This window comes from Pseudorca crassidens, chromosome 20 (genome assembly GCF_039906515.1).
Source record: "Pseudorca crassidens isolate mPseCra1 chromosome 20, mPseCra1.hap1, whole genome shotgun sequence".
Taxonomy (NCBI): Eukaryota; Metazoa; Chordata; class Mammalia; order Artiodactyla; family Delphinidae; genus Pseudorca; species Pseudorca crassidens.
Window position 1 is genome coordinate 10,076,651 of NC_090315.1, and position 26,895 is coordinate 10,103,545.

At 45.4% G+C, this 26,895-nt stretch overlaps 1 protein-coding gene, 1 long non-coding RNA gene and 1 other non-coding gene across 7 annotated transcripts in view; 2 read left to right on the plus strand and 1 right to left on the minus strand.

Annotated features, from left to right (window-relative positions):
- SAE1 (SUMO1 activating enzyme subunit 1) overlaps window positions 1–10,607 on the minus strand; it is a 71,890-nt gene extending 61,283 nt beyond the window's left edge. Inside the window, exons 1-2 of one of the 5 annotated variants that reach the window (XM_067718774.1) lie at window positions 10,396–10,546; window positions 7,576–7,685 (exon numbers count right to left, since the gene is read on the minus strand). Coding sequence is in view for 4 of the 5 variants with exons in the window: in XM_067718773.1 (XP_067574874.1) it covers window positions 10,396–10,493 (98 nt within the window). In the remaining variant the exon portion in view is untranslated. Of the gene's footprint in view, window positions 1–7,575; window positions 7,686–10,395 lie in introns of all 5 variants that reach the window. The other 4 variants (XM_067718773.1, XM_067718772.1, XM_067718775.1 and 1 more) reach the window with 4 other exon arrangements.
- Window positions 1,009–1,115, plus strand: LOC137215792 (U6 spliceosomal RNA). The gene has a single exon (XR_010939427.1). It is a non-coding gene; the product is annotated as a U6 spliceosomal RNA (small nuclear RNA).
- A 37-nt stretch (window positions 10,608–10,644) lies between the features above and the next one.
- LOC137214686 (uncharacterized) lies at window positions 10,645–24,122 on the plus strand. Its single transcript, XR_010939002.1, has 3 exons — window positions 10,645–10,865; window positions 18,922–19,202; window positions 23,225–24,122. It is a non-coding gene; the product is annotated as an uncharacterized lncRNA (long non-coding RNA).
- Window positions 24,123–26,895: the final 2,773 nt, after the last annotated feature.

Here is a 26,895-nt window from a genome sequence, read left to right on the forward strand (position 1 = left end):
TTCCAGTTAACTGCTCCACAAAAATGCCTCTGACATAAATCACATGCAGCCCATGGCCTCTCTAGGATCGCTCCATCCTAGAGAGCTCCATAGACTCTGACTGCTCGGGAGGGTTTTGGGGTTTTGTTTGTTTGTTTTGTTTTGTCTTTGGGGCCATGCCTTGTAGCATGCGAGATCTTAGTTCCCCGACCAGGTATCGAACCCATGCCCTCTGCAGTGGAAGCTTGGAGGCTTAACCACTGGACCGCCAGGGAAGTCCCTTGGGAAGTTTTTTAATTCAACTGCCAACAACACTGAATATCATGTTTATGTTTTTAATCCTTAACCATTCTAGGGGCCCTGAGATTACTGCTTATTTATGGCTCAATTACAGAAAAGCACTTAAAATAGTACCTGGCACATAGTCAGCATTGAATGAATGTTAGCTATCATTACTCAGGCTCTAATGCAGCAATTCCCTTCTTGGAATCAATCCTGCAGAAATACTCACGTGGGCACAAAAATCATGTACAATGCTATTCACAGCAGCGTCGTCCACCACTTCCCTCCATTTTCACAGCCACACAGCCCTACTCTGAGTCACCATTTCTCACCTATAAAACCACAAGAGTGGGCTTCCCTGGTGGCGCAGTGGTTGAGAATCTGCCTGCCAATGCAGGGGACACGGGTTTGAGACCTGGTCTGGGAAGATCCAATGTGCCGCGGAGTCACTAAGCCCGGGCGCCATAACTACTGAGCCTGCGCTCTAGAGCCCGCGAGCTGCAACTACTGGGCCTGCACGCCTTGTGCTCTGCAACAAGAGAAGCCACTGCGATGAGCAGCCCACGCTGCAACGAAGAGTAGCCCCCACTCGCTCCAACTAGAGAAAGCCCACACACAGCAATGAAGACCCAACGCAGCCAAAAACAAATAAATAAAATAAATTTATTAAAAAAAAATACACCAGAAGAAACCCAAATGTCCATCGGCAGAATTACATAAAGCTGGTACGTAATAAAACAACAGCTAGTGCTCTCTTCAGCAGCACACATACTAAAATTGGAATGATACAGAGAAGATTAGCATGGCCCCTGCGCATGGATGACACGCAAATTTGTGAAGCGTTCCATATTTTTTGTAAAGCAATTATACTCCAATAAAGATGTTAAAAAAAAAAAAAAGATGATCAAAACAACAGCTAGGGCTTCCCTGGTGGCACAGTGGTTGAGAGTCCGCCTGCCGATGCAGGGGACACGGGTTCGTGCCCTGGTCCGGGAGGATCCCACATGCCGCAGAGCGGCTGGGCCAGTGAGCCATGGCCGCTGAGCCTGCGCGTCCGGAGCTTGTGCTCCGCAATGGGAGAGGCCACAACAGTGAGAGGCCCAAGTACCGCAAAAAAAAACAAAACAAAACAACAGCTAACGGGACTTCCCTGGTGGCACAGTGGTTAAGAATCTGCCTGCCAATGCAGGGGACACGGGTTCAATCCCTGGTCCAGGAAGATCTCACATGCCACGCAGCACCTAAGCCTGTGTGCCACAACTACTGAGCCCGTGTGCTGCAACTACTGAAGCCTGCACGCCGAGAGCCTGTGCTCCGCACCAAGAGAAGTCACTGCAATGAGAAGCCTGCACACCACAACAAAGAGTAGCCCCCGCTCGCCACAACTAGAGAAAGACAGTGCACAGTGACGAAGACCCAACACAGCCAAAAATAAATAAAACAAAATAAATTTTAAAAATAAATAGATTAAAAAACAACCAAAAAAAAAAACAACAGCTAACACTCACTACGTGCCAACCACTGTTCTAAACTCTTTACGTGTATTATGTCATTTAACCCTCACGACAATCTTACAAGCTGGTACCTTGTTATCCCTATTTTGCAGCTGAGAAAACAGGCACAAAAGAAGTTAACTAGCTTACACAGCTGGTTACACAGCTAGAAAGTGGCTAATATAACCAGCTAGTAGAGAAGGGCAACAATAGGGTAGAGTGATTGAGATGGTGCGCTCTGAGGCCACACTGCCATGGTGCACACCTACTATGGAAAACTAGGCAACCATTAAACAGAATAAAATAACACCAGTCAACGCTTAGGATACACCTACTGAATGCCCAAGCACTGTTCTAAGCAACTTACATGTACTAACTCTGCAAGGCAGATAGTACTATTAGTCTTAATTTTACAGATAAAGGAAGCTGAGTGTGGTAGACAAAATAATGCCCCCCCCCACGCCTATGCTCCTCATCCCTGGGGTCTGTGAATAAATTACATTACGCCACAAAAGGAGTTTTGCTGATGTGATCAAATGAAGGGTTTTGAGATGGGGGTATTATCCTGGACTTTCCAGGTGGGTCCAAGCAATCACAAAGGCCCTTATGCGAGGGAGGCGGAAGGGTCAGAGTTAGAGGAGGAGATGCGATGACAAGCAGAGGACTTGCTCACAGAAGAGACTTGAAGATGCTTTGGAGATGAAGAAAGGGGCCACAAGACAAGGAATGCAGGTGGCTTCTAGGCACTAGGAAAATCAAGCAAACAAATTCTTCCCTAGAGCCTCCACAGGGAGTACAACCCTCCCAACACCCTGATTCTCCTTTAGCCCAGGGAAACATTCCAGACTTCTGAACTCCAGAATTTGTGCTGTCATAAGCCACTAAATTTGTGGTAACTGCTACAGCTGCCAATAGGAAACTAACACTGAGGCTCACAGTTCTTAGGGACCTTGCTGAAGACCACACAGCTACCAAACAGCAAAGCAGATAGCAACTCAGGCGATACTGCTCCAGAGTCTATGCTCTTAAAGTGATATGTTTCTCAGGATCACAAATAAATATAAAATTACACTGTGACATACTGGGTGTAGAGTCTATTGGTAACAACAGTGACAGTAGGGACTTCCCTGGTGGCGCAGTGGTTAAGAATCCGCCTGCCAATGCAGGGGACGCGGGTTCGAGCCCTGGTCTTGGAAAATCCCCCACGCCACGGAGCAACTAAGCCCGTGCGCCACAACTACTGAGCCTGCGCTCTAGAGCCCACGAGCCACAACTACTGAGCCCGTGTGCCACAACTACTGAAGCCCACACTCCTAGAGCCCGTGCTCCACAACAAGAGAAGCCACCGCAATGAGAAGCCCGCGCACCGCAACGAAGAGTAGCCCCCGCTCCCCGCAACTAGAGAAAGTCTGCGTGCAGCAATGAAGACCCAATGCAGCCAAAAATAAAATAAATTAAAAAAAAACAAAAAACAGTGACAGTAATTACCAACCACAGAGGACTCACTAAGTTCCAGGCACTGAGCTAGGTACAATACATACAGTGCCTCACTGAAACCTTGATTATGGTTCTTCATTGTTTTTCTCTCAGAAAAAAAGCACACATCCTAAATGTTGCATACAATTTCTCTCCCTAAAAGGCCAAGTGGCTCCACAGGCCCCCAAGTAGGCCATCACGTTTCCATAGGAAAGGATCCACGTCTGCCTTGAGAAACGAAAAAACTGAGGTTCAGAAAAGGTGTCCAAGCTCTCACAGCTAACGGGTGCCCAGAGCTGGGATCCCAAATTCAATTCTAACCAGGATCTGTGATTTTTTTTTTCCCTCTCTCAATGTCTCCCCCATGCTGCCTTGCATATAGTAGGTTCTAAATAAATACTTGCTGATTTACTCTCCTCTCTACTTCTGCTGCCATGGGAATACCTTTTCAATTTCTGGGAAGGAAGGAACCAGTCTTTACACCACAATCTGAATTCACAATACATACTGCAAGGTAAGTCAAGACAATGAATTCCACTCATGATTAAAAATTCTGAAGACGACCAAATTCATATTCAAACCACATTTATTGAGAGTCTAATGCGTGAGAGTGAGTCATGCAAAAATCTTGTATAAGATGATTTCAAGTAGGGCGAGCACAATGTCCCCGAGGCCAGAGAGAGCTTTAGCATATCTGAGGAACATAAAGATACAAGCAGCCTGAATGGAGTGAGCCAGGGAGATGCAGGCAAGGTCGGACAAAGCAGGGCAGGAAAGGCAACGGATTTTTAAAGATCTGAGTATACAGGAAATCACTGGAAGGCTTTAAGCAGGACTGCTGTGATCTGTTTTTTAAATTTAAATCAGTTTGGCTGCTGTGTGGAGGATGGATTATAGAGTCACACGTGGAACAGGGGAGACCAGGGAGGAACCGTTGAGGTGACCTGAGATGATGCGGGTAGCTTGGACTAAGAAGGGAGGATGAGACAGAGCTTGAAGCAGAGCCTAGAGGAATTCCCTATAGACTGGATGTGGACAGAAAGGACAGAGGCTCCTAGGTTTCTGGTCACTGTGACCAGGAAAATGATGGGGCCACTTGGAAGATCTGACCATTTTCTCCTTCTAAAAATACTCTCCGCTTAACTAACAGTACAGTCCTTTTCACTTAAATCTACAATCCTGCCCCATCCAACTGCCCATTCATTATACTTACTTAAATGTCCTGACAGAATCCAAGACAGACCTTAAGACAGTTCCTCACCTCGATCTGCCTGGGCAAATCTGCTTCTCCTACAGTCTTCCTTGTCCTTTTGGAGTTTCCACTCATCCCACTGACGCCTGCTTTATCTCATTTATCTCAACCTATTTCCTATTTAGTTTCCCTTATTTTGTGGCTGGTGATTTATACTTGTCAAATAATGGTAGCTATAACTTACTGAATGCTTTCTGTGCGTAGACTCTATTCATGCATAATCTCATTTCTTTCTCAATAATCTTATGATGTAGATTCTGTTATTCCCATTTGATAAGTGAGAAAACTGAAGCACAGAGAAGTTAAGAAATGTATCCAAGGTTAGATAACTATGAAGTTCTGGAGCTGAGATTCAAACTCAACTATTAACAACTAAAAAATTGATCCTTATATGAAACAACCAGGATTGGCCTCCAGTACACACTCAGTCACTTTCATGGCAAGTAGGTACCTATGGAACCAACTGAAGCGCTGTCTGAACAGCAGCAGTGTAGGGTAATGAGTGCTTGAAAACAGGGAAGTTTTTGGAGCCCCTTTCCTGTAAAGTCAAAAATTCAGTTGAGGGCTTCCCTGCTGGCACAGTGGTTGAGAATCTGCCTGTTAATGCAGGGAACACGGGTTCGAGCCCTGGTCTGGGAGGATCCCACATGCCGCGGAGCACCTAGGCCCGTGAGCCACAACTACTGAGCCTGCGCGTCTGGAGCTTGTGCTCTGCAACAAGAGAGGCCACGACAGTGAGAGGCTCACGCACCGCGATGAAGAGTGGCCCCCGCTCACCACAACTAGAGAAAGCCCTCGCACAGAAACGAAGACCCAACACAGCAAAAATAAATAAATAAATTACTAAACTCCTACCCCCAACATCTTAAAAAAAAAAAAAAACTTCAGTTGAGTCCTTAAAGATTTAGTCACACTCACCCCTCCTTTTTTGCAGATGTGGAACCTAAGGCCAGGAAACTGTTGTGACTCACCCAGGGTCAGAGAGCTAGTTAGCAGAGCTGGGAATTGAACCCAGGCTTCTGGACTTCCTAGGTCTTTGCAGTGTACAATCATTTCATCCACTCAACAAATATCTGAATGCCTACATACTTGCAGGCACTGGGAATTTAATAGAGACCAATCAAAACCCACATCTTAATTACTGGACATTTATAAAGTGCTTGCCCTCATGGAGCTTATCCTCTACTTCTCCCTTCTCAGTCACCCTCCTTCCTCACTCTTAGATAGGGGATAAATGACCGCTGAGTGGAAGGAGAAAAATTAGACATGCCTTTGTTGTGAAAGTCGGTGCAAAAACTGAAGCACAGTCTGAGAACATACAGGGCTGCCAGCTTCAACACTCTCCTTTATGTTCATCTGATTGAAAGAATGAGCCTCCCATTGTGGCTAATGAGCTACTGTGGAAATAGCAGTGAACCTGAAGTTAGTGGCTTAGATTCAAGTCCTCCTTCTTCTATGTACTTGGTGTGTGACCTTGGGAGAGGTGGCTCCCTTCCCTGAACCTCATCCACAAAATAGGCTCGGCGCCACAGCAAGAGATGCAAACTCACGTGCTTACAGGGGCCAGGCAATTCTATCCATGAGTGAAGCAGAGCTGCTGGAGACGACGGCCAAGTAGAGAGCCCAGGCTCTGTGTAAAAGAGCCTCGGGACTTCCCTGGCGGTCAAATGGTTAAGAGTCTGCACTTCCAATGCAGGTGACGCAGGTTCGATCCCTGGTTGGGGAACTAAGATCCCACATCCTCGCGGTGCGGCCGAATAAGAGAGGTGGCCACTGCTTAGCTCCAACCAATGTGGAGATGTCTGACCTTACTATTTTTCAAAAGACAGAAATCAGTAACTGTGAAATCTCCATATGTGGGGAGGGTGGGGTTGGTTGGGAGGAAGACAGACACATCTTCCCAACTTCTCATTATAAAAAATTTCAAACATACAGAAAAACAGAAAGAAGAGTTAATGTTTTGCTCTACTGGCTTTACCCATATGCCGACATCACAGCACTTTACACCTTTAGCATGCAACTCCAAAAATATGACATTCTCCTTCCTAACCACACTATTATCACATCTAGAAAATAATTCCCAAATATCATCTAACAGGACTGAATACTCAAATTTCCCCTATTGCCTAAAAGATGTATTTTAGGGAAGTTTTCTTTTTGAACCAGGATCCAGTCAGGGTTACACCTTGCATTTGGCTCCACTCTTTACTCTCTTAATCTAGAACAGTCCCTTCTCTTGTTTTTTCCATGACATTGACTTCTGGAAGAGAACCAGGGCAGTCGTCTTGTAAAACGTTCCACATTCTGGACATCTCATCATTACCTCAATGGTGTCCTTTAATTTGTTCCTCTGTTCTGTGAAAACATGATATCTGGCAGGAAAACAGAAGATGATGCACTGAGGTTCTTATTTCACTACATCAGAAGACACATTATTAAATATTTCTACGTGAAGTCGATTTTATTCCTTCTGATGCTCAAACTGCCCCAAATTTGGCCAATTCTCTAGATTTTTAAATGCTAGCAACTAATTTCAAAAAAATTAAAACACTGTATGAGAGATACACACCATTTTTTTGGTTTTTTTAAATTTTGAGCCTTCTTTTAATTTATTTATTTTTATTTTTGGCTGTGTTGGGCCTTCGTTTCTGTGCAAGGGCTTTCTCTAGTTGTGGCAAGCGGGGGCCACTCTTCATCGCGGTGCGCAGGCCTCTCACTGTCGCAGCCTCTCTTGTTGCGGAGCACAGGCTCCAGACGTGCAGGCTCAGTAGTTGTGGCTCACGGGCCTCGTTGCTCCGCGGCATGTGGGATCTTCCCAGACCAGGGCTCGAACCCATGTCCCCTGCATTAGCAGGCAGATTCTCAACCACTGCGCCACCAGGGAAGCCCACACACCAGTTTTTAACCTCCAGACTGTATGAGTTCCCTTGAAGACCCTTTTTATTATTACTTGTCTCCCTTCCAATTCTCTGACAACCTTGGTCCAACATTATAGAGTCAGAGGCAAAACTGTAGCCAGAATGCAGTCTGTCCATTCGCAGGCTGCTTTCTATTTCACAAGGATCCCCAGTCCCCAAAGTTCTCCTATCCCACCTGGAGTTCCCTTAGAGACAAGTCAATTTGCTTTGCGGAGCCTCCTTCCTTTCTGTACAGAGGAGGAAATCACTGCCTTTCCTTCTCCAAAGAGCTGCTATGAGACTCAGCTGAAAAAGGGACAAGAGAGCACTTTAATCAACTCTGTAAGACTGTATACAAATCTATAGATTCCAAATGATAGGTAACCCCTTCCTACCCTCCCAGGACCCTCAGCCAATCCTTTTCAGGTTCTCCGCTGAGTTCCAGACATCTTCACTTCCTCAGAATAGCTCCCATCTCCCAAGAATTCCATACCCCGACTCTGATTTGCCCCTTAGGTCACCTCTCCCTCAGGAGCCCTCCATCCATTCTTTAATGCTCCTCAGATAAATCATTCATTCCTACCCCTCCGACAGATCTCTCACTAATTCCAGTTTAATCCTCACCAACTTTACCCCGCCTCAAACAAAACCACCTACTGCCCCCAACGCCTGGAATCAACCCTTCTAGTACACTTAGGATCCCCTTCTCAACCCTTCAGGAACCCCTAACACTCCTTCAAACGGCGGTTCCTAAACTCATTCGACACTGTGTCTTCAGCCCCATTCTCATCATTTAATCCCCAATCTTCTATTTCAGGTGCCTTCAACCCTCAGACCAGTGCTTGCTAATGCCTCGTAATGCGCCCTCCTCCCCAGTCACAGAAGGCTCCACACACCTAAAATGAGCCTGAAGTAAGCCTCACCCCACCCCACCCACCACACACGCTCTCTCACCAAAAAGCTGTAGAAGCTCCCGCCCCTCAAACCTCTTGAACCGCCTGCCTCCCCAACCCTTGGATCAATTAATTCTGCCCTCTGTACTCACGCACATCACATAACCACCCCCCATCACTCAGACCTCATCACTGAACTCAACCACTCACATATTTATTTCTACTTAGATGTGTAGTAAACAGCTAAAACGTTAAGTCCAAAATAGAACTGCTGACTCTTCCCCCACCTCAGTCAGTGAAGGCACTTCCGTCTTTCCAACTGCTTCGGCCAAAAACCTTGAGTTCTGCCTCTCCCACTCCACACATTTAATCCTTCAGCAAAGCCTGTCCCCTCTACCTTCAAATTATATCCAGAATCTACATCTGATCCCTTCCCTAGAGTTCCAAGCCACCATTACTTGCATCTCAAGGGGATTACCGCAGTAGCCCCCTAAGCGGAATCCTTATTTCCACTTCTGCTCACTTCCACCTGTTCTCCATGCAGCAAGAGCGATCCTTTTCAAACACAATTCAGATCGTGTTACTCCTCTGCTCAAAACTCTCCAACAGGTTTCCCAACACACTTAGAATTCAAAAGCTACCTCCTGGGACTTCCCTGGTGGCACAGTGGTTAAGAATCCACCTGCCAATGCAGGGGACACGGTTTGAGCCCTGGTCCGGGAAGATCCCACATGCCGTGGAGCAACTAAGCCCGTGCGCCACAACTACTGAGCCTGCACTCTAGAGCCCGCGAGCCACGACTACTGAGCCCACGTGCCACAACTACTGAAGCCTACATGCCTAGAGCCTGTGCTCCGCAACAAAAGAAGCCACCGCAATAAGAATCCCGCGCACCGCAATGAACAGTAGCCCCCACTCGCCGCAACTAGACAAAAGCCCGCGCGCAGCAACGAAGACCCAACGCAGCCCAAAATCAATCAATTAATTAATTTAAAAAAGAAAAAAAAAGGTACCCCTCATTTGGTTCCAGCCACCCTGTTGCTCTCATTTGCCAAGCATGCTCTGGCCTCTAGGATTTTACACTTGTCCCCTATGCTAGGAAGATCCTCCCAGATGGCCACAGGGCTCTTTCCTTTCATACAGGTCCGAGGCTCAATGTTACCTCTTCAGAGGCCTCCCCTGGCCACCCTATCAAAATAGCTCTCCCACCCCACCATCCGTTATTGATCCTCTTTCCCTGCTTTATTTTTTCTCCCTAGCACTTGCATTGCCTAATATTTTATTATTTTTTATGTGCATTGCCTCCCCCACCGGAACGTAAGCTCCATGTGGGCAAGGAGTCTGCCTAGTTCATTAATACCCGCTCAGCGCCGGTGGCAGGTGCTCAATAAATATCTGATCATATCGACCACCTCTTTCAAAGACCTCATCCCCTCCGATAATTACTCCCCCATACCCAAGGTATCCCCAATCCTGTCCTCTCGGGACACACCCCCAGATCTAGACACAAGCAATCTCTTCGGGTACCTCCAGCACCCCCAGACTCTCCGTGCCTCTCAGGAACCTCACTTGAAATTACTTGCTCCAAAACCCCTCGGAAAAAACCCTCACTCTTTCAGACTGGCCCACTCCTTAGAGGCCACAAAAATGAATGCAAACTCTCATCTACTGGGCTCGCCAGTCTCCCCAGCAACCAGCAGAGAACAGGCTTCCACTACCTATGAATGAATGAACTATGCCCCCCCGCCACTTTCATCGTTTCCATGCATTCCTGGCCCCTCCTATTCCCTAAGTCCCCAACCCCGATCCAAACGCCACCATCGCTCCCTTCGGGCGTCGAGTTCCTGAGTCTGCATCCTCCGGATCGCTCAGAACTCCCCCAGCTCCCCTTCTAGAGGTCGCCAATTCCTCGGAACAGCCCTCCCACCACCTAGGACGTCCCCGCTTCCCATACCTTCCGAGGAAACATCCCAAATCAACCCCTCCAGTCCTCTCAGGAAGGCGACCACGGCCGGGTACACGATTCCCGCCTCCTCTCTTCAAATTAAACCCTCCGGCTCCCCAACGCCTCAGGCCAGACCACCCTCCAAACCCTCAGTCCCACAAGCCGCACCGGCCCTCACCGTTTCTGGGCCTCCAATCCCCAGAGACGGATCTGCCGGTCATACTGAGCCGCCTCCTCCTCGCTGATACCGCCGCCTGCCTCCTCCTTCTCCACCATGGCGCCGGCTCTCAGCGCCGGAGCTCTGGTCCTGCTCACGGCAACCGCCCGCCGGCCCCACAAGCCGCCAACCGCCACGGGCCGCGCGCCCAGGCCGCATCTGCGCCTGCGCCAGGGATCGCGCCTGCGCACTACCTTCTCCAAGCCCCGCCTGCCCCTGGACCCTGGAACCACGTGGACCTCCTTAGCCTCCGAGGTGGGCGGGCATCAGCCAGTCACGTGATGGAGTCTCCTGCCAATCCTGGCCAAAAATCCGCGCGGCTTCTGGCCCCACAAGGATACCCAAGTGGTTGTTTATGAGGCCTTCAATTCAGCAAGTAAAATGGAGCGTCTGCCGAAATCCCGGTAACGGGGTTGTTGTGAAATAGGGTGGTGAGTAAAATAGATAAAATCCTGCCCTCATGGAACTTACGTTCCCTTGAGGAAAAACTTACGTTCCCAAAGGAAAAAATATATAAATCAGGCCCTCAATAAATGTTTTGGAGAAAATTAAAACAGGATATGGGACTACAGGGTGACAGGTGATTGTTGAGCAGAGATCTGAAGGAACCGTAGAAACAAGCTGGGTAGATAACGGGGAAATGTAGCATTCCTGGACAGAACAGCAGCTGCAAAGGCCCTGAGGCTGGCACATGCTAACGTAATTAAGGAGCTGTGGAGAGGGCAGGGTGGCTGGAGCAGAGTGAGAGGGTGGTAAGAGATTAAATCATAATATGAAGCAGGTGGGGAATCTTGTAGGTTAGTAATAGCTAATAATAGCTAATATGTATTTTCCCTAGGCAAAATACCTTTTTATTATTCATTCAACAAATACTTATTAGGAACTTGTTTGGGAATTCCCTGGCAGTCCAGGGTTAGGACTCTGTGCTCTCACTACCAAGGGCCCTGGTTCAATCCCTAGAACGTGCTTGTCAACAATCAGTCTCTGTGCTAGGGGTAGAACAGTAAAAAAATTTTTTTTTTAATTTTTAAATAAGAATTAAAAATAGCTGCCCTCTCATGGAATTTAAATGGGTTTTATATGGATTATTTCTCTAACCCTTGCAAGAGTAGATAAATTCTTTAATATTCCCATTTCACAGCTAAAGAGTCTGAGGTCCAGCAAAGTTAAGTATTGATATTAGTGGCCTGAACAAAGTCTTATATCTTAGAAGTAGTGAAGCTAGGATTCAAATCCAGGCCCACGTGCTTCCTCAGGAGGTTATACTGCTGGTGGTACATTAAGCTCCTACTATGTGCTCTGACCTTGTCCAGTGAGGTACATACCCTATGAACCTCAGAGATAGATATTTCCTCCCCTTTTACAATATGACTCTGAGACTCAGAAAAGAGTAGCAATTCATCAGAGGTCAAAATATCATTCAAGGGACTTCCCTGGAGGTCCAGTGGTTAAGACTCCATACTCCCAATGCAAGGGGCCTGGGTTCGACCCCTGGTCAGGGAACTAGATCCCACATGCTGCAACTAAGACATCACATGCCACACGTAAACATCCCTCATGCCTCAACTACAACCCGGCACAGCCAAATAAATAAATATTTTTTAAAAATGTATCATTCAAAAAATATGGAGGGACTTCCCTGGTGGCGCAGTGGTTAAGAATCCGCCTGCCTATGCAGGGGACACGGGCGCGAGCCCTGGTCCAGGAAGATCCCACATGCCGTGGAACAACTAAGCCCGTGCACCACAACTACTGAGGCTGCGCTCTAGAGCCCATGAGCCACAACTGCTGAGCCCACACGCCACAACTACTGAAGCCCGTGCACCTAGAGCCTGTGCTCCATGACAAGAGAAGCCACCACAATGAGAAGCTGGCACCACAATGAAGAGTATCCCCCGCTCGCCACAACTAGAGGAAGCCCGCGCGCAGCAACAAGGACCCAACGTAGCCAAAAATAAATAAATAAATAAATTTATTTTTTAAAAAATAGAATATGATAGAAGTGAATGCTGGGCCAATTTCTGAGTCCAGCCATTAAGAAATGGGCAGCCTCCCCTCAAAAAGCTAAACGTCGAATTATCATAGGACCCAGCAATTCCACTCTTAGGCATATACCCAAAGAATTGAAAGCAGAGACTCAAACAGATATTTGTATGCCAATCATCATGGCAACATTATTCACAATAGCCAAATGTGAAACAACCAAATCCATCCATCAGGTGATGAATGGATAAATAAAATGTGGTAAATCAATACAATGGAATAATATTCACCCATAAAAAAGGATGAAGCACTGATACATGCCACAATTTGGATGAACCTTGAAAATATTATGCTAAGTGAACGAACCCAGATACAAAAGGTGATGAAAAAGAAGTAGGTAGTGGTGATGGTTGCATGACACTGTGAATGTACTTAATGCCACTGAATTGTTCACCTAAAACTGGTTAAAATGGTGGATTGTATGTTATACATTTTTACCACAATTTTTAAAAAATTAATAATGTAATACACCCAAAATGACTGAATTGTACACTTTACAGCATTTCTTTTTTTTTTGAGGTACGCGGGCCTCTCACTGTTGTGGCCTCTACCATTGCGGAGCACAGGCTCCGGACGCACAGGCTCAGCGGCCATGGCTCATGCGCCCAGCCGCTCCGCTGCATGTGGGATATTCCTGGACCGGGGCACGAACCTGCGTCCCCTGCATCGGCAGGCGGACTCTCAACCACTGCGCCACCAGGGAAGCCCAAATTGTACACTTTAAACGACTGAATTGCATGGTCTGCGAATATCTCAGTGAAGCTGTTTTTAAAAAAAGGAAGTGGTCATCTTCCACTTTCTGTTGGGACACTTGCTCTTAACCCCAGCCTCCATACTAGCACAAGACAAAGCACCTTATGGAGACGTCCATATGGAGAGGAACCAAAGCTTCTGACCCTCAGCCCGGCCAACAGCCCCAGCCAACAGCCAGCACCATCTTGCTGGCCACGTGAGTGAGCCGTCTTGGAAGGAGACCCTCTGGCAAACAGTCAAGTCACCCCAGAGGGAGGAGAGAGAAGCCATTTTTGCCAAGCCGTGCCCAAAGTGCTGATCTGTAAGAAAAATAATTGTTTGCTGCGAATTCCCTGGTGGTCCAGTGGTTAGGACTTGGCCGCTTTCACTGCTTGGGCCCCAGTTCCCCTGGTTGGGGAACTAAGAACCAGAAAGCCCTGCGGCGCAAGTTTGCTGATCACTTGCTACAGAGCATTAGATAACCCGAATATTCTCCCCACCCAATTCTCTCTTCTCCTATTCTCTCCGTTTTTGCCCAACCCCAATTCTCTTTCTCTCCCTGACTTTAGTTCCTTTCTCTGCTGAAAGTGGCAGAAAAATAAACAGAAACTTTGAGAAGTGCTGTCAAGGAAAAGAAGGAGCTTTGACAGTGTCTGGCTTAGTGTAGGAGTCAGGAAATAATATTGTGAGAATGTGAACTCACTCTCCATTTTTCTGAATTTAGTCTATCTGATAGGTTTATTCATTTACATTTCCCTGAGGATGTCCTCAATGCCCAGCCCTGTACTAGGCAATATATAACCTCTAGGGGGAGTATTTTGTACTGTGGTTTCAGGGAACATCTCTCAGAGGAAGTAATGACCAAACAGACTCTGGAGGAATGAAAAGAAGTCAGGTGACTGTGCCATGGTGACCCCAGGGGACAAAGGGATCATTGAGAAACCAGATCATGAATTTTTTAAAAACTGAGATATAATTGACGTATAACATTGTATTAGTTTTGTGTATGGTCTTTTTATTTTATTTTTTCATAAATTTATTTATGTATTTATTTTTTTTTTGGCTGCATTGTGTCTTGCTGCACACGGGCTTTCTCTAGTTGCAGCGAGCAGGGGCTACTGTTCGTTGAGGTGTGTGGGCTTCTCACTGTGGCTTCTCCTCTTGTTGCGGAGCACAGGCTCTAGGCGCGCGGGCTTCAGTAGTTGTGGCACAGGGGCTCAGTAGTTGTGGCTCGCGGGCTCTAGAGCGCAGGCTCAGTAGTGTGGCGCACGGGCTTAGTAGCCCCACGGCATGTGAGATCTTCCCGGACCAGGGCTCGAACCCATGTCCCCTGCACTGGTAGGCGGATTCTTAACCACTGCACCACTAGGGAAGTCTCTTTATTTTTTTTTAAGCCTGGAAATCTATTTGATAATTGCAATATGTGATCATTGTACTTTGAGGCAAACAGAGAATGTAAAAAATTCAGGATCCTAGGGAATTCCCTGGTGGTCCAGTGGTTAGGACTCTGTGCTTTCACTGTGGAGGGCCCAGGTTCAATCCCTGGTCGGGAAACTAAGATTCTGCAAGCCACTGGCTCAGCAAAAAAATAAAATAAAATAAAATTCAGGATCCTGAGCACTAAAGATGCAAGTCAACTCTTCCAGAATGAGCACTGCTTTGCTTAGAATAATTTGAGGCTGTCTTTGAAATGAGCAAGTTTGGGAAGCACATGCCTCTTCAGATTTGTCATGTTTCTTCCAAATATTGCTGGGCCTCCTAGGAAAGGCCCTTTCCTAACTGCCTTCCTGACCCCCAATTCAGCCTCCCATCATGACCTTACCCCATATCTTACTCTAGAGGATGAGATGCAGGTGCAGATGGTTTGAAGTTCAGGGACAGAATGAGAAGAGCCATTTGATAATTTTAATTTTATTTTATTCTGTCAAAAATTTTTATATTTGGGACTTTTAATAGGCCCTTTTTTGTCCTATGAGTTATAGTATACTGTATCTTCATAATTAGTTATGGTTTATGATATTGATTTATATAACTGGTATGTTTGTATCATTATAGTTAATTTTTAATTCTAATGAAGGGAAAAAGTGACACCAATAAATCAAAGATGAAGTTAACCAGGCTTCCCTGGTGGCGCAGTGGTTGAGAGTCCGCCTGCCGATGCAGGGGACACGGGTTCATGCCCTGGTCCAGGAAGATCCCACATGCCGTGGAGCGGCTGGGCCCGTGAGCCATGGCCGCTGAGCCTGCACGTCCGGAGCCTGTGCTCCTCAATGGGAGAGGCCACAACAGTGAGAGGCCCATGTACCGCAAAAAAAAAAAAAAAAAAAAAACGATGAAGTTAACCAATTAAAAAAACTTGGATCTTCAAGCTTAAAAAAAAAAAAAAAAATCTTCAAGCTTACACAAAGTAGGTCCTGGGCTTCCCTGGTGGCACAGTGGTTAAGAATCCGCCTGCCAACACAGGGGACACGGGTTTGAGACCTGGTCCGGGAAGATCCCACATTCCGCAGAGCAACTAAGCCCGCGCGCCACAACTACTGAGCCTGCGCTCTAGAGCCCGCGAGCCACAACTACTGAAGCCCACGTGCCTAGAGCCCATGCTCCGCAACAAGAGAAGCCACCGCAATGAGAAGCCCACGCACTGCAATGAAGACGAGCCCCTGCTCGCCACAACTAGAGAAAGCCCATGCACAGCAACAAAGACCCAATGCAGCCAAAAACAAATAAAAATAAAATAAATTTATAAAAACAAGAAACAGTCCAATGAATATTTATATAACTTTATCTAGATTCATTAATTTTAAGTTTTGACACTTTTGTTCTCTCACACGCACACACACATTTTATATATACATATATAATTTTTATTTTGCTAAACTATTTTAGAGTTAGTCATCCCAGGTCTTTAAATAAATGCAGGGAAAAGTTTTGAGAATTTTTTTTGAGAACTACAGATCTCACCAGGAAACTCTGGAAGGCCAGATTCTCTTAAACATTTCTGGTACATAAAAAGCCAAATATGCACAAATTCCTTAAACCAAAAGATTCATTCCTGGGACTTCCCTGGTGGCGCAGTGGTTAAGAATCCGTCTGCCAATGCAGGGGACACAGGTTTGAGCCCTGGTATGGGAAGATCCCACATGCCACGGAGCAGCTAAGCCCATGTGCCACAACTACTGACCCTGTGCTCTAGAGCCCATGAGCCACAACTACTGAGCCTGTGTGCTGCAACTACTGAGCCCGCATGCCTTGAGCCCATGCTCCGCAAAAAGAGAAGCCACCACAATGAGAAGCCGGCGTACTGCAACAAAGAGTAGCCCCCGCTCAGCCACAACTAGAGAAAGCCTGTGCACAGCAATGAAGACCCAATGCAACCAAAAATAAATAAATAAATTTTAAAAAATTCATTCCTGAGGTCTGGGTCACTTGAACATTTCTATATTTAACTCCAAATATTCCCCAGCATTAAATAATGTCAACTAGGGAAAAAATCATGGCGACAAGGGGATTCACTAAGTTCTCTCTTTTTTTTAAATCAATATTTATTTATTTATTATTTTTGGCTGCGTCCGGTCTTAGTTGCGGCATGCAGGCTTCTTTCTAATTGTGGCACACAGGCTCCAGAGTGCATGGGCCCTGTGGTTGAGGCACACCGGCTCTCTAGTTGTGGCACGTGGGCTGAGTAGTTGCGGTGCACGGGCTTAGCTGCTCCGTGGCATGTGAGATCTTAGTTTCTCAAGCAGGGGTGGAACCGGCATCCCCTAGATTACCAGGGAAGTCCCTCACTAAGTTGTCTTGATCATCACTGTGGCTGATGGTATTTTGCAAAGATGGGTACAATAATATCTCTCATCCTACATACTCTTCTCGCAACATCCCTTTGACACTACTTCCATTGAAGGGGTGGGAGGTCTATGTTTCCTTCCTTGAAACTGGACTGGATTTGGCGACTGTTTGACCAATAGAATGTGGCAAAAGGGACACTGCTTAACTTCTGAGCTAAGACAGGAAAGAGCAGGCCACTTCCACCCTGTTCATGGGCTTACATACATATATATCTATTTTTTGCAGATTCTTTTCCCTTATAAGTTATTATAAAATATTGAGTATAGTTCCTGTGCTATACAGTAGGTCCTTGTTGGGTATCTGGCTATGAGTTTATAATTGTTGAAGTTGGATGATGGGTACATGAGGGTTCATTTTACTCTTCCCTTTATTTTTGTGTATCTTTGAATTTTTCCATAATAAAAAGGTTGGTTTTTTTTTTAACTTTTTTTAAAGTTCTGAATCTAAAGCTATCGAACTATGCCGTGCTACTATTTCCAATCACAGGATCAAATGATCCAATGACAGGATCAAATAATCTCTGTGCAGGAAAGACTTTTAGAAGTCATGGAATGACTGGGCAGCAGAGGGCTATATCAAGTATCTTTTGGATAAGACTTTGGAAATAAACACTTTTGCTGAGTTGCCTTATATTATTAAAGAGAAATGTAAATGGATCATAGAAAGGAAAATAAAGGAGTCAATCTCTTTTGAAGAGCGAAAACAGATCCTTAGCGTTGAATGATTTATTTGTTAATATGTTGACCTTGAAATTGACCTTCATTTCCTTGGCATGTACTCATTTGCATTTGGTTAGGGAGTGATCTGAGCCTTTACCTGTGAGTATTTAATAACTCTTGTCAAATGATCACTTTGTTAAAAAGAGCCCTGAAAAGTAAAGCTAACTGCTCTATAAATTATTTTCTCTGCACTTCTAGACTCATTCAACATCTAAAAGTGTCCCCTTTCCCTCTTTCCCCTTATACATTTCTAAAGCTTATAGAGAAATTTCAATGTAATGATATATTCTCAAATTTATACATTTTTAAACTTTTTTTACAGAAGTGAAATTCACATAACATAAAATTAGCCATTTTATTTTATTTTTTGGCTGCGTCACATCATGCAGGATCTTATTTTCCTAACCAGGGATCAAACCCGTGCCCCTTGCAGTGGAAGCCCAGAGCCTTAACCACTGGACTACGAGGGAAGTCCCTAAAATTAGCCATTTGAAAGTGACCAGTTCAGTGGCATTTAGTGCAGCCACCATTGGCAACCACCATCTCTATCAAGTTCCAAAACATTTTTATTACCCCAAACATAGTGGTATACATTTTGTAAATTTCCAGGAGTCTACCATGACTTTGCTATGCACACAATTCCAAAAGAACTGGAAAAGTTCAGCATGACAGCTTAATATACCTTAGTGTAAACTGTTCTTTCCATTATTTATGAACTATCGTTAACTGCGTTCATTAGGTAATCATTCATTACCAACGTAATGTCGCAGGACATCCTATCATCCCCACTCCCTATCCTCTAGTGCCGGTAGGTAACAACCTCCTCATTATTGTGATGTCCCAAAAGTTCACGCAAATTTCCAAAACATCCCCAAGGGAGCAATATTGTCCCCCTGAGAATCAGTTGACGACCAAAAATAATTTCCCTCCATAATTTTCAAAATGTCCTCTAGGGGGCGACATCATCACCTTAAGAATTAGATAGACCAAGGATCATCTAAACTGGACCTCTTTACCTCCGACCTCCCCAATAAATCCAAGGTTGGATTAGCAAGAAAGAGGTGGAAATAGCTATCGGGTTGGCAATCAGTAGGATCCAACACACCGTAATGTCTCTCTTTGGCCAATGGTCTCCTTTTTTCCCCAGGGTTTCCAGAGGTTGGAGCCAGCTGCTGGTGCTGGTTCTACACCGTGTGATGTGTCTTCTCTCTAAAGGACTGCTCATCCGTGGCGCAAAGAACCCATCCTAGAGCCACCCCAGGAACTAGAAAAAACAAATCTTTTGCCAGAATTATGATGTTCCAAGAGTACAATGAAACGTGTGCCATGGAGGCATTGGTTAGATTTATGGGCATTACAGAAGGTTCTGTCTCAGAAAAATACAGGAACCTGCCTGCTCAAAGATGTTTTGGAGATCCAAAAGAAGAGGTATGTTGGAATGCAATATTTTTTCCAAAACAAAAGGCGAGTTGCTGAAACTTGTGTCTCCCCCGCCCACACACTACAAAAAAGCCAAAATGTTTGGAGGCCCTCTTGGAGTTCTGGAGGCAATTTGCTTCATGGTTGGGAGACTTGCTCTCACTCATCAGCAAAGAAAACTCTAAAGCTGCTGAGCCCCATGCAAGAGGAGGTTCTCTAGCTGGTCCAAGATATAGTGTATCAGAGAGGGGAAATTTCTCTTTTCACCCCTCTTGAGTTCTTGTGGCTGGATTAGTAATAAAATTGACACAAGACAGATTAACAGGAGAAAAAGAGACACATTTTAATCCTTGCCCATGGAGGTCTCATAGAAATGGAACCTAAGAAGTGGCCAAAACAGGCAACTTCTAGACAAAAATTGTTTCTTTCAGACAAAGAAACAATAAATTGGAGAGTAATTGACAAAACAAAGAAACTTAGGTTTGGGTGCTTCATTACTAAGGAATTTAAGCAAAGTTTGGACTTGGGTAGTAAATTAGTAAAGAAGTAACTGTTTATATTGTTTATATAGCCTTCTTGGCCCTGAATTCCCTGTCTCTGGTGATAAGGGAGTCTTTCTACCTCTCAGTACAGGGAAGACACCTTTCACATGGGAGATATATTTCCTGTTTTCAGGGAGACAGAGAGGAAGGTCAAAGTGTCCCTCCTGTATCAGTCATTTTTTCAGTAACTTTTATTCGAAATTATCAATATGCCGTTGAGGTATATTTTGGGATGGCCTGCCCTAGGTCCCTACAGGTGCAGAGGACTCTGCCATTTGGGTCTTATAATGCAGTGATCCAGGGGCTCTCAAAAGTGGTGACTACACTACAGTTTGTCTGGTTTACTATTGATGTGCATTTAGGAAGTTTCCAGTTAGGGGTTCTTTCGAATAGTGCTGCTGTGAGCATTCTTGTTTGTACCTTTAAAAAAAAATTTTTTTTAATTGAAGTATAGTTGATTTACAATGTTGTGTTAGTTTCTGCTGGACAGCAAAGTGACTGTTTTATATATATGTTCTTTTTTTAAAAATTTTATTTATTTATTTTAGTTTTGGCTGCGTTGGGTCTTTGCTGCACACGCGCTTTCTTTAATTCCCGCGAACGGGGGCTACTCTTCATGGCAGTGCATGGACCTCTCTATGCAGTGGCTTCTCTTATTGCAGAGCACCAGCTCTAGGCACAAGGGCTTCAGTAGTTGTGGCACGCGGGCTCAGTAGCTGTGGCGCAGGGGCTTAGTTGCTCTGCGGCATGTGGGATCTTCCCAGACCAGGCCTTGAACCCATGTGCCCTGCCTTGGCAAGCGAACTCTTAACCACTGCGCCACGAGGGAAGCCCTATATATTCTTTTTATATTCTCAGTTTTACATGTTTTTCATTATGGTTTATCGCACTGAATATAGTTCCCTGTGCTATACCGTAGGACCTTATTGTCCATCCATTCTATATGTAATAGTTTGCATCTACTAACCCTAATCTTGTTTGTACCTTCTGTATGCACTTGTTGGATATATACTTTGGGGTTTGTCAACGAAAAAAATTAATCAGTTGATCTAGGAAAGAAATGGAAAATTTTATTTGAGCCAAATGGAAGATTATAACCTGGGAACAGCCTCTCAGAAAGCTCTGAAAACCGTTCCACCCATTACAGGTCAAAGCACAGTTATATAGGTTTTTGAGACAGAAGACTGTACATTAAATGACATAGATAGTTTGCACAATCCAGATCTGTGAGTACAAAGTGGTGGGTCCTGTGTCCCCTTACAAGATCCAGAAGGAATGTTATCTTTTAAGGAGTTGTCTTGTTGATGCCTGGAGAATGTTTCTCTTTATGGTAGAACAGGTATTTCTGCCAATGGGGGAGGTTTGGTCGATGCCTAATGCAGATACACAGTGCGCTGCAGAGGGGAGAGAGGAGGCCAAAGGGCAGAGAAAAAAAATTTTATGTTTAAACTTTTCTTATCTTGCCATAAAACATGAATTTTATTTCACAGGTTGGAATTGCTCTATCTTGGTGTAGGTGTACGTTCAGCTGTAGTTGATAACTGCCAGGCTATTTTTCAAAGTGGCTCTAAGGGAACTCCTGTGTTTCTCCATTACTAGAATACTTCTGTATTTTGGTCACCAAATGCGTGGAGGTTTTCCCACACCAAGCAATTCTCCAACTGGCATGGGGTCCTACACTTCAATTCAGTTCTGACACTAGCTGGAGTTAGCATGAGATCCTGCAAGTTAAGGGCTTGTTGCAGGAAGGGGGACCCCTTCCAGGGCCCGAGAGAGGGCTCTTGTCTAACACTTGGAAATGAATTGTCCGAGGAGACACACGTGCTGACAAAAGCAAAAAACTTTATTGGGAAGGGGCACCTGGGTGGAGAGCAGCAGGGTAAGGGAACCCGGCAGAACTGCTCTGTCACATGGTTCGCAGTCTCAAGTTTTACAGTGACGGGGTTAGTTTCCGGTTGTCTCTGGCCAATTATTCTGACTTAGGATCCTTCCTGGAGGTGCACACATCTCTCAGCCAAGATGGATTCCAGCGTGAGGCTTTCTGGGAGGTTGGCAGGACATATCATCTCCTCCCTCCTCCTTTTGGCCCCTCCTGAATTCTTCTGGGTTAGTTTTACAAGACATACTGTGGGCTGGCGTGTCCTCCCTCCTTTGGGCCCCTCCCGCATTCTCCCAGTTCGTTTTCGGTGGCAGCACCCTGAGCCTTATTGGGACCACTTGCTGCGAAACAGCTCATGCAAGAGGTTATCATCATGTCTAGCCAAGGCGGGCGGTTTCGGTCAACGATTCCCTAACAGGCTCAGTTCCAGGAGATGGCCCACCTGCAACTTCAAGTGAAGTTGGCAAGTACCTACAGATTGCAGGTTCCCACAATCCCTTCTTCCAGTTCAATTAATTTGCTAGAGTGGCTCACAGAACTCAGGAAAGCAGTTTACTTAGAAGATTACCAGTTTATTACAAAGGATATGAAAGAATGCTAACAGAACAGGTAGATGAAGGGATGCATAGGGCAAGGTCCAGAAGGATCCGAAGCACAGAACACAGAAGCTTCGGGAATTCCCTGGTAGTCCAGTGGTTAGGACTCCACGCTTTCACTGCCCAGGGTGCGGGTTCAATCTTTAATCCCTGTTTGGGGAACTAAGATCCCTCAAGCCATGTGGAGAGGCCAACAAACAAACAAAAAACCCCACAACACAGAAGCTTCCTTCCCCTTGGAGTGTGGAGTGTACCACCTTCTTGGAACATGGATGTTTTCTTATTCACCAACCCAGAAGTTCTCCAAACCCCATAGCTCAGGGATTTTTAGGGAGGTGTCACTATGTAGGCACGATTGATTAGATCATTGGCCATTGGTGATTAAGCTAATCTCCAGCCCTTCTCCTTTCTCCTAGGGGTTGGAGAGTAGGACTAAAAGTTGCAAACCTCTAATCTCCTGATTGGTTCCCCTGGCAACCAGCTTTGTGGCTTTCCAAAAGTCACCTCATTAACATAAACTCAGGTATGGTTGAAAGGGGCTTGTATGAATAAGAAAAGGCACCTTTATCTATAGCTCTTATCACTTAGGAAAGTTCTAGGGCTTTAGGAGCTCAGTGCAAGGTACAGGGACAAAGACCAAATATGTATTTCTTAATATAAATCACAATACACATGGTTAGTCCAATTTATAGTCCTATCAGCAGTGTAGGAGAGTTCTGGTTGCTCCACATTAGCACCAATACCTGGTTTAGTCACACTGTGCAATACTACACAGAAATGAGAATGAATGAACTTCAACTATATGTCACAAATCTAATGTTGAGTAAAGGAAGCCAGATTCCAAAGAGCATAGGTTAGAAGTCAGAAGGGTTATTACCCTGGGAAGAGGTAGTGACTAGATGGGGACAGGAGGAGGCTCTGGATTGGCTTATCATTTTCCCGTTTTCTTTTTGTTTGTTTGTTTTCTCCACCCTACCCCCTTTTTAAAAAATAATTTTCTGTTTCTTGATTTAGGTGCTGATTACATGGCATATTGACTTCATGTAAACCTATCAAGCTGTATAATGCTGAACTAAAACCAATAAAACACCGGGTTATTTTATCACCAAAATGGGTTTATCCAGGAACAGAAGAATTGCAATTCAGGTCTCACAATCTATGAGGAACTACAGGCAAGCCCAGAGAGCAAAGGAAGGGAGTCTGCTTTTATAAGGAAAAGGGGGGAGTTGGGAGGGGCTATTCTACATGAAAGTTCGTTGGAGGAAAGTAGGAGTTCAGGGGTGGCAATGACTTCTCATTGGCTGGGCTGTTGCTAAGTGAGGAGAAATTCTTCCTTTGGTATAGTAAAGCGGTTGCCCCTCCTGTTTGGGAGTGCAAGGTAGTTTCTTTCCGTGGGGTACACAATTGGCATCAAGGAGCAGGGCATGAGAGCTCCCCCTTCTGGCCTCTTGACTCCATCTTTTCTTTTGTTTTATAAATTTATTTATTTATTTATTTTTGGCTGCGTTGGGTCTTCCTTGCTGCCCTGGGCTTTCTCTAGTTGTGGCGAGCGGGGGCGCTGCTTTTCGTTGCGGTGCGCGGACTTCTCATTGCGGCCTTGCTGCAGAGCACGGGCTCTAGGCACGTGGGCTTCAGTAGTTGTGGTACGCGAGCTTAGTAGTTGTGATGCATGGGCTTAGTTGCTCCGCGTCACGTGGGATCTTCCCGGACCAGGGCTCGAACCCATGTCCCCTGCATTGCAGGCGGATTCTTAACCACTGCGCCACCAGGGAAGTCCCTGACTCCATCTTAAGTGAGGTTTCTGTTTATTAATTTTCACAATACTCGTGATTATATTTTTTCTGTATGTATGCTAGTCTTCAATAAAGTAATAAAAACAAATAAAAATAAGGGTAGTCTGTGGGCCTCTGGTAAGCCTCAAGGAGAAATAAACCTTGGGGTTTTATAAAAAGCCATGATCTGTCTGGTGATTGATTCTTCTAGTACTAATAATCAGCTCTTGGCATATTCATGGGTTCTGTGAAGACCACTGACTGGCCACAGAATCCCAGGTGATGGTGCATTATCTGAGGCACCAAGAGATGAAGTGGGCAGGCCCAGCATCTAGTGGAAGTGTTATATTGGGGACTGAACCCAAGCTGGTCCTCAAGGCACAGGTAGTTCTGTGAAAAGTTCTCACACTTACCAGCCACTGGTGGCAGGTTGTTTACCTTGGATCCTTTCCAACTGGAAGGGTCATCAATTCCCCTTCATTGCAATAATGATTGTCATCACTGTTGGAAACTTTTTTTTTTGGCCTCTGCCCTATTTCTGCCAGCATCACCATCCCTGAACTTTACTATCTGTTTTCACAGTATAAATTTTTTTTTTTTTTGCGGTACGCGGGCCTCTCACTGTTGTGGCCCCTCCCGCTGCGGAGCACAGGCTCAGCGGCCATGGCTCACGGGCCCAGCCACTCCGCGTCATGTGGGATCTTCCCGGACCGGGGCACGAACACGTGTCCCCCGCATCGGCAGGCGAACTCTCAACCACTGCGCCACCAGGGAAACCCCACAGTATAAATTTTTTAAAGTTAAAAACATCACCCTCACACAAAACCATGGTGAGCACATATCAAAGATGTTACCTAACTCATCAATGGGGGAACTAGCAGAAAAATAAAGCTGGTTCAAGGGAGGACATGAGATATGAATATGTACAGACAGTGGGGGAAAAAATGCCGGAATTAAGTTGGAAAGTTTGATACAAAACTGGTTAATGTCTTTCAGGGCTGTCTTTTCTGGCAGAAAAAAATCACTTTGAAACATGAGAATCTTCCATAACTTTACTGAGTCTGGACCCTAATCAACAATTAAATATTAAGTCCAAGTGTCATCTAGAATGTCAGAAGCTCTTGGTGGACAACGTTGTAGTTTGACACTGAAAAAGCATGGAGAAATCTTGCTCCCTGGGATTCGCTGACATTTTCATTTTCCTCATTACCTAAAAGGAAATGGCCCTCAAAAGCAGAAGGCCCTCTAGAATTGTGGCTTATTGAAGCTTCAGAAATGGTGCCAACTGGAGACCAGATCTTGAAAGGACAGGGTACCATCTTCCTAGACATGGTCTGTGGTCTCACCTAGTATTGTTTTGTCTATAACTAGAATACACGGGGTTCAGAAATCAAGGCATAGAAGGGGAATGGCACCTTTCACAATGACACATAATGACCCACTTCTGTGCTTTTCCTTTCCATTCTCACAATCCAGCTCTACTAGCTCTCCGTGTGTTAAAAAAAAAAACAAAAAAAAAACCCTTTTTTGGACAATTTAGTTATGAGCATGTGCCAATGTTTTATTACAATGATGCATGCAAGGAAAAAAGGTCTCTTGCAGGCCAACTGAAACATTTTCTCTTGGTAAGGTCATTTTACAGAAGAGAATTGTTAAATAACCCTATTAGACTACAGATTAGATCCAGGAAGAAAAGATGATCCAGTTAAAGATAGCAGATTCTTGGCTGGCAGTCAGCTGACTGTTAACTGGGTGGGCCACTGATTTCCCAGAAGTTTCATTCCATCAAAATTCAATAGAAAATGGCTTAATCATTTCACTTTATCAGGAATGCCAATTTCTTCCCTGAAGGAGGTTGTAAATCACCCACACGAAGAGCTTGTGTCCCAGACCAGGTTTGGGACATTTTAAATTTTATAGTAAGATTAATATAGCGGGTGATCTGGCACCTCTGTCTCCAGGATTTTGTCTGTTCCTGGAAACTAAGTCGTCCTTGCCTTGTTTCAGGGCCTGAAATAAGCTGTTTCTTTTGCCTGGAATTATTTCTTCTTCATGTCTCAGCTTAAACAACCCTGTCCCCCAGTATAATAGGAGCCCCCCTTACTCTTCAACTTAGAGTTTCTTTCCCCTGGGGCATTATCAGTTTTTAAGCTCCAAAAAGAAACTATGTTCCATTCGCCCATTACAGGACTTGGCACTATACAAGGAGCTCACAAAAGCATCGAATGAAGATCCTCTCTCGTAAACAGGACTGAACAGAATTTTTGCTGGGGGCAAGAGCCAAGTACCTAGACACCGCGAGGTTCAGTCTGCACCGATTAAACGGGCAGCTTGGACTTCCCTGGTGGCACCGTGGTTAAGAATCTGCTTGCTGATGCAGGGGACACGGGTTCGAACACTGGTGCGGGAAGATCTCACACGCCGCGGAGCAACTAGGCCCGTGCGCCACAACTACTGAGCCCGCGTGCTGCAACTACTGAAGCCGGCGCGCCTAAAGCCCGCGCTCCGCAGCAAGAGGAGCCAGCGCAATGAGAAGCCCGCGCACCACAACGAAGAGTAGCCCCGCTCGCCGCAACTAGAGAAAGCCCGCGTGCAGCAACGAAAACCCAAAGCAGCCAATAAATAAATAAAATAATTCTCACTTTAAAATTTAAAAATGGGCAGCCAATAGTAGCTCCCCTTAGTACAGTTGTGAGGATCAAAAGATTTTACGTTTTTATACTCGAACCCGGTTAGTGCTCCCATGTCCGGCATTTAAGATCTTCCACCTACTAAGCAAGCTCTAGGTTCTTAACTCCCCCAAAGCACTACCAAGGACCGCCCTCCCCGCCCACCCGCACCGCCCAAGGATAACATCATCAACCCAGGTCTCTAATGATGTCATCTCCGGGCCTGTTCTGCTTCATCCTCCGG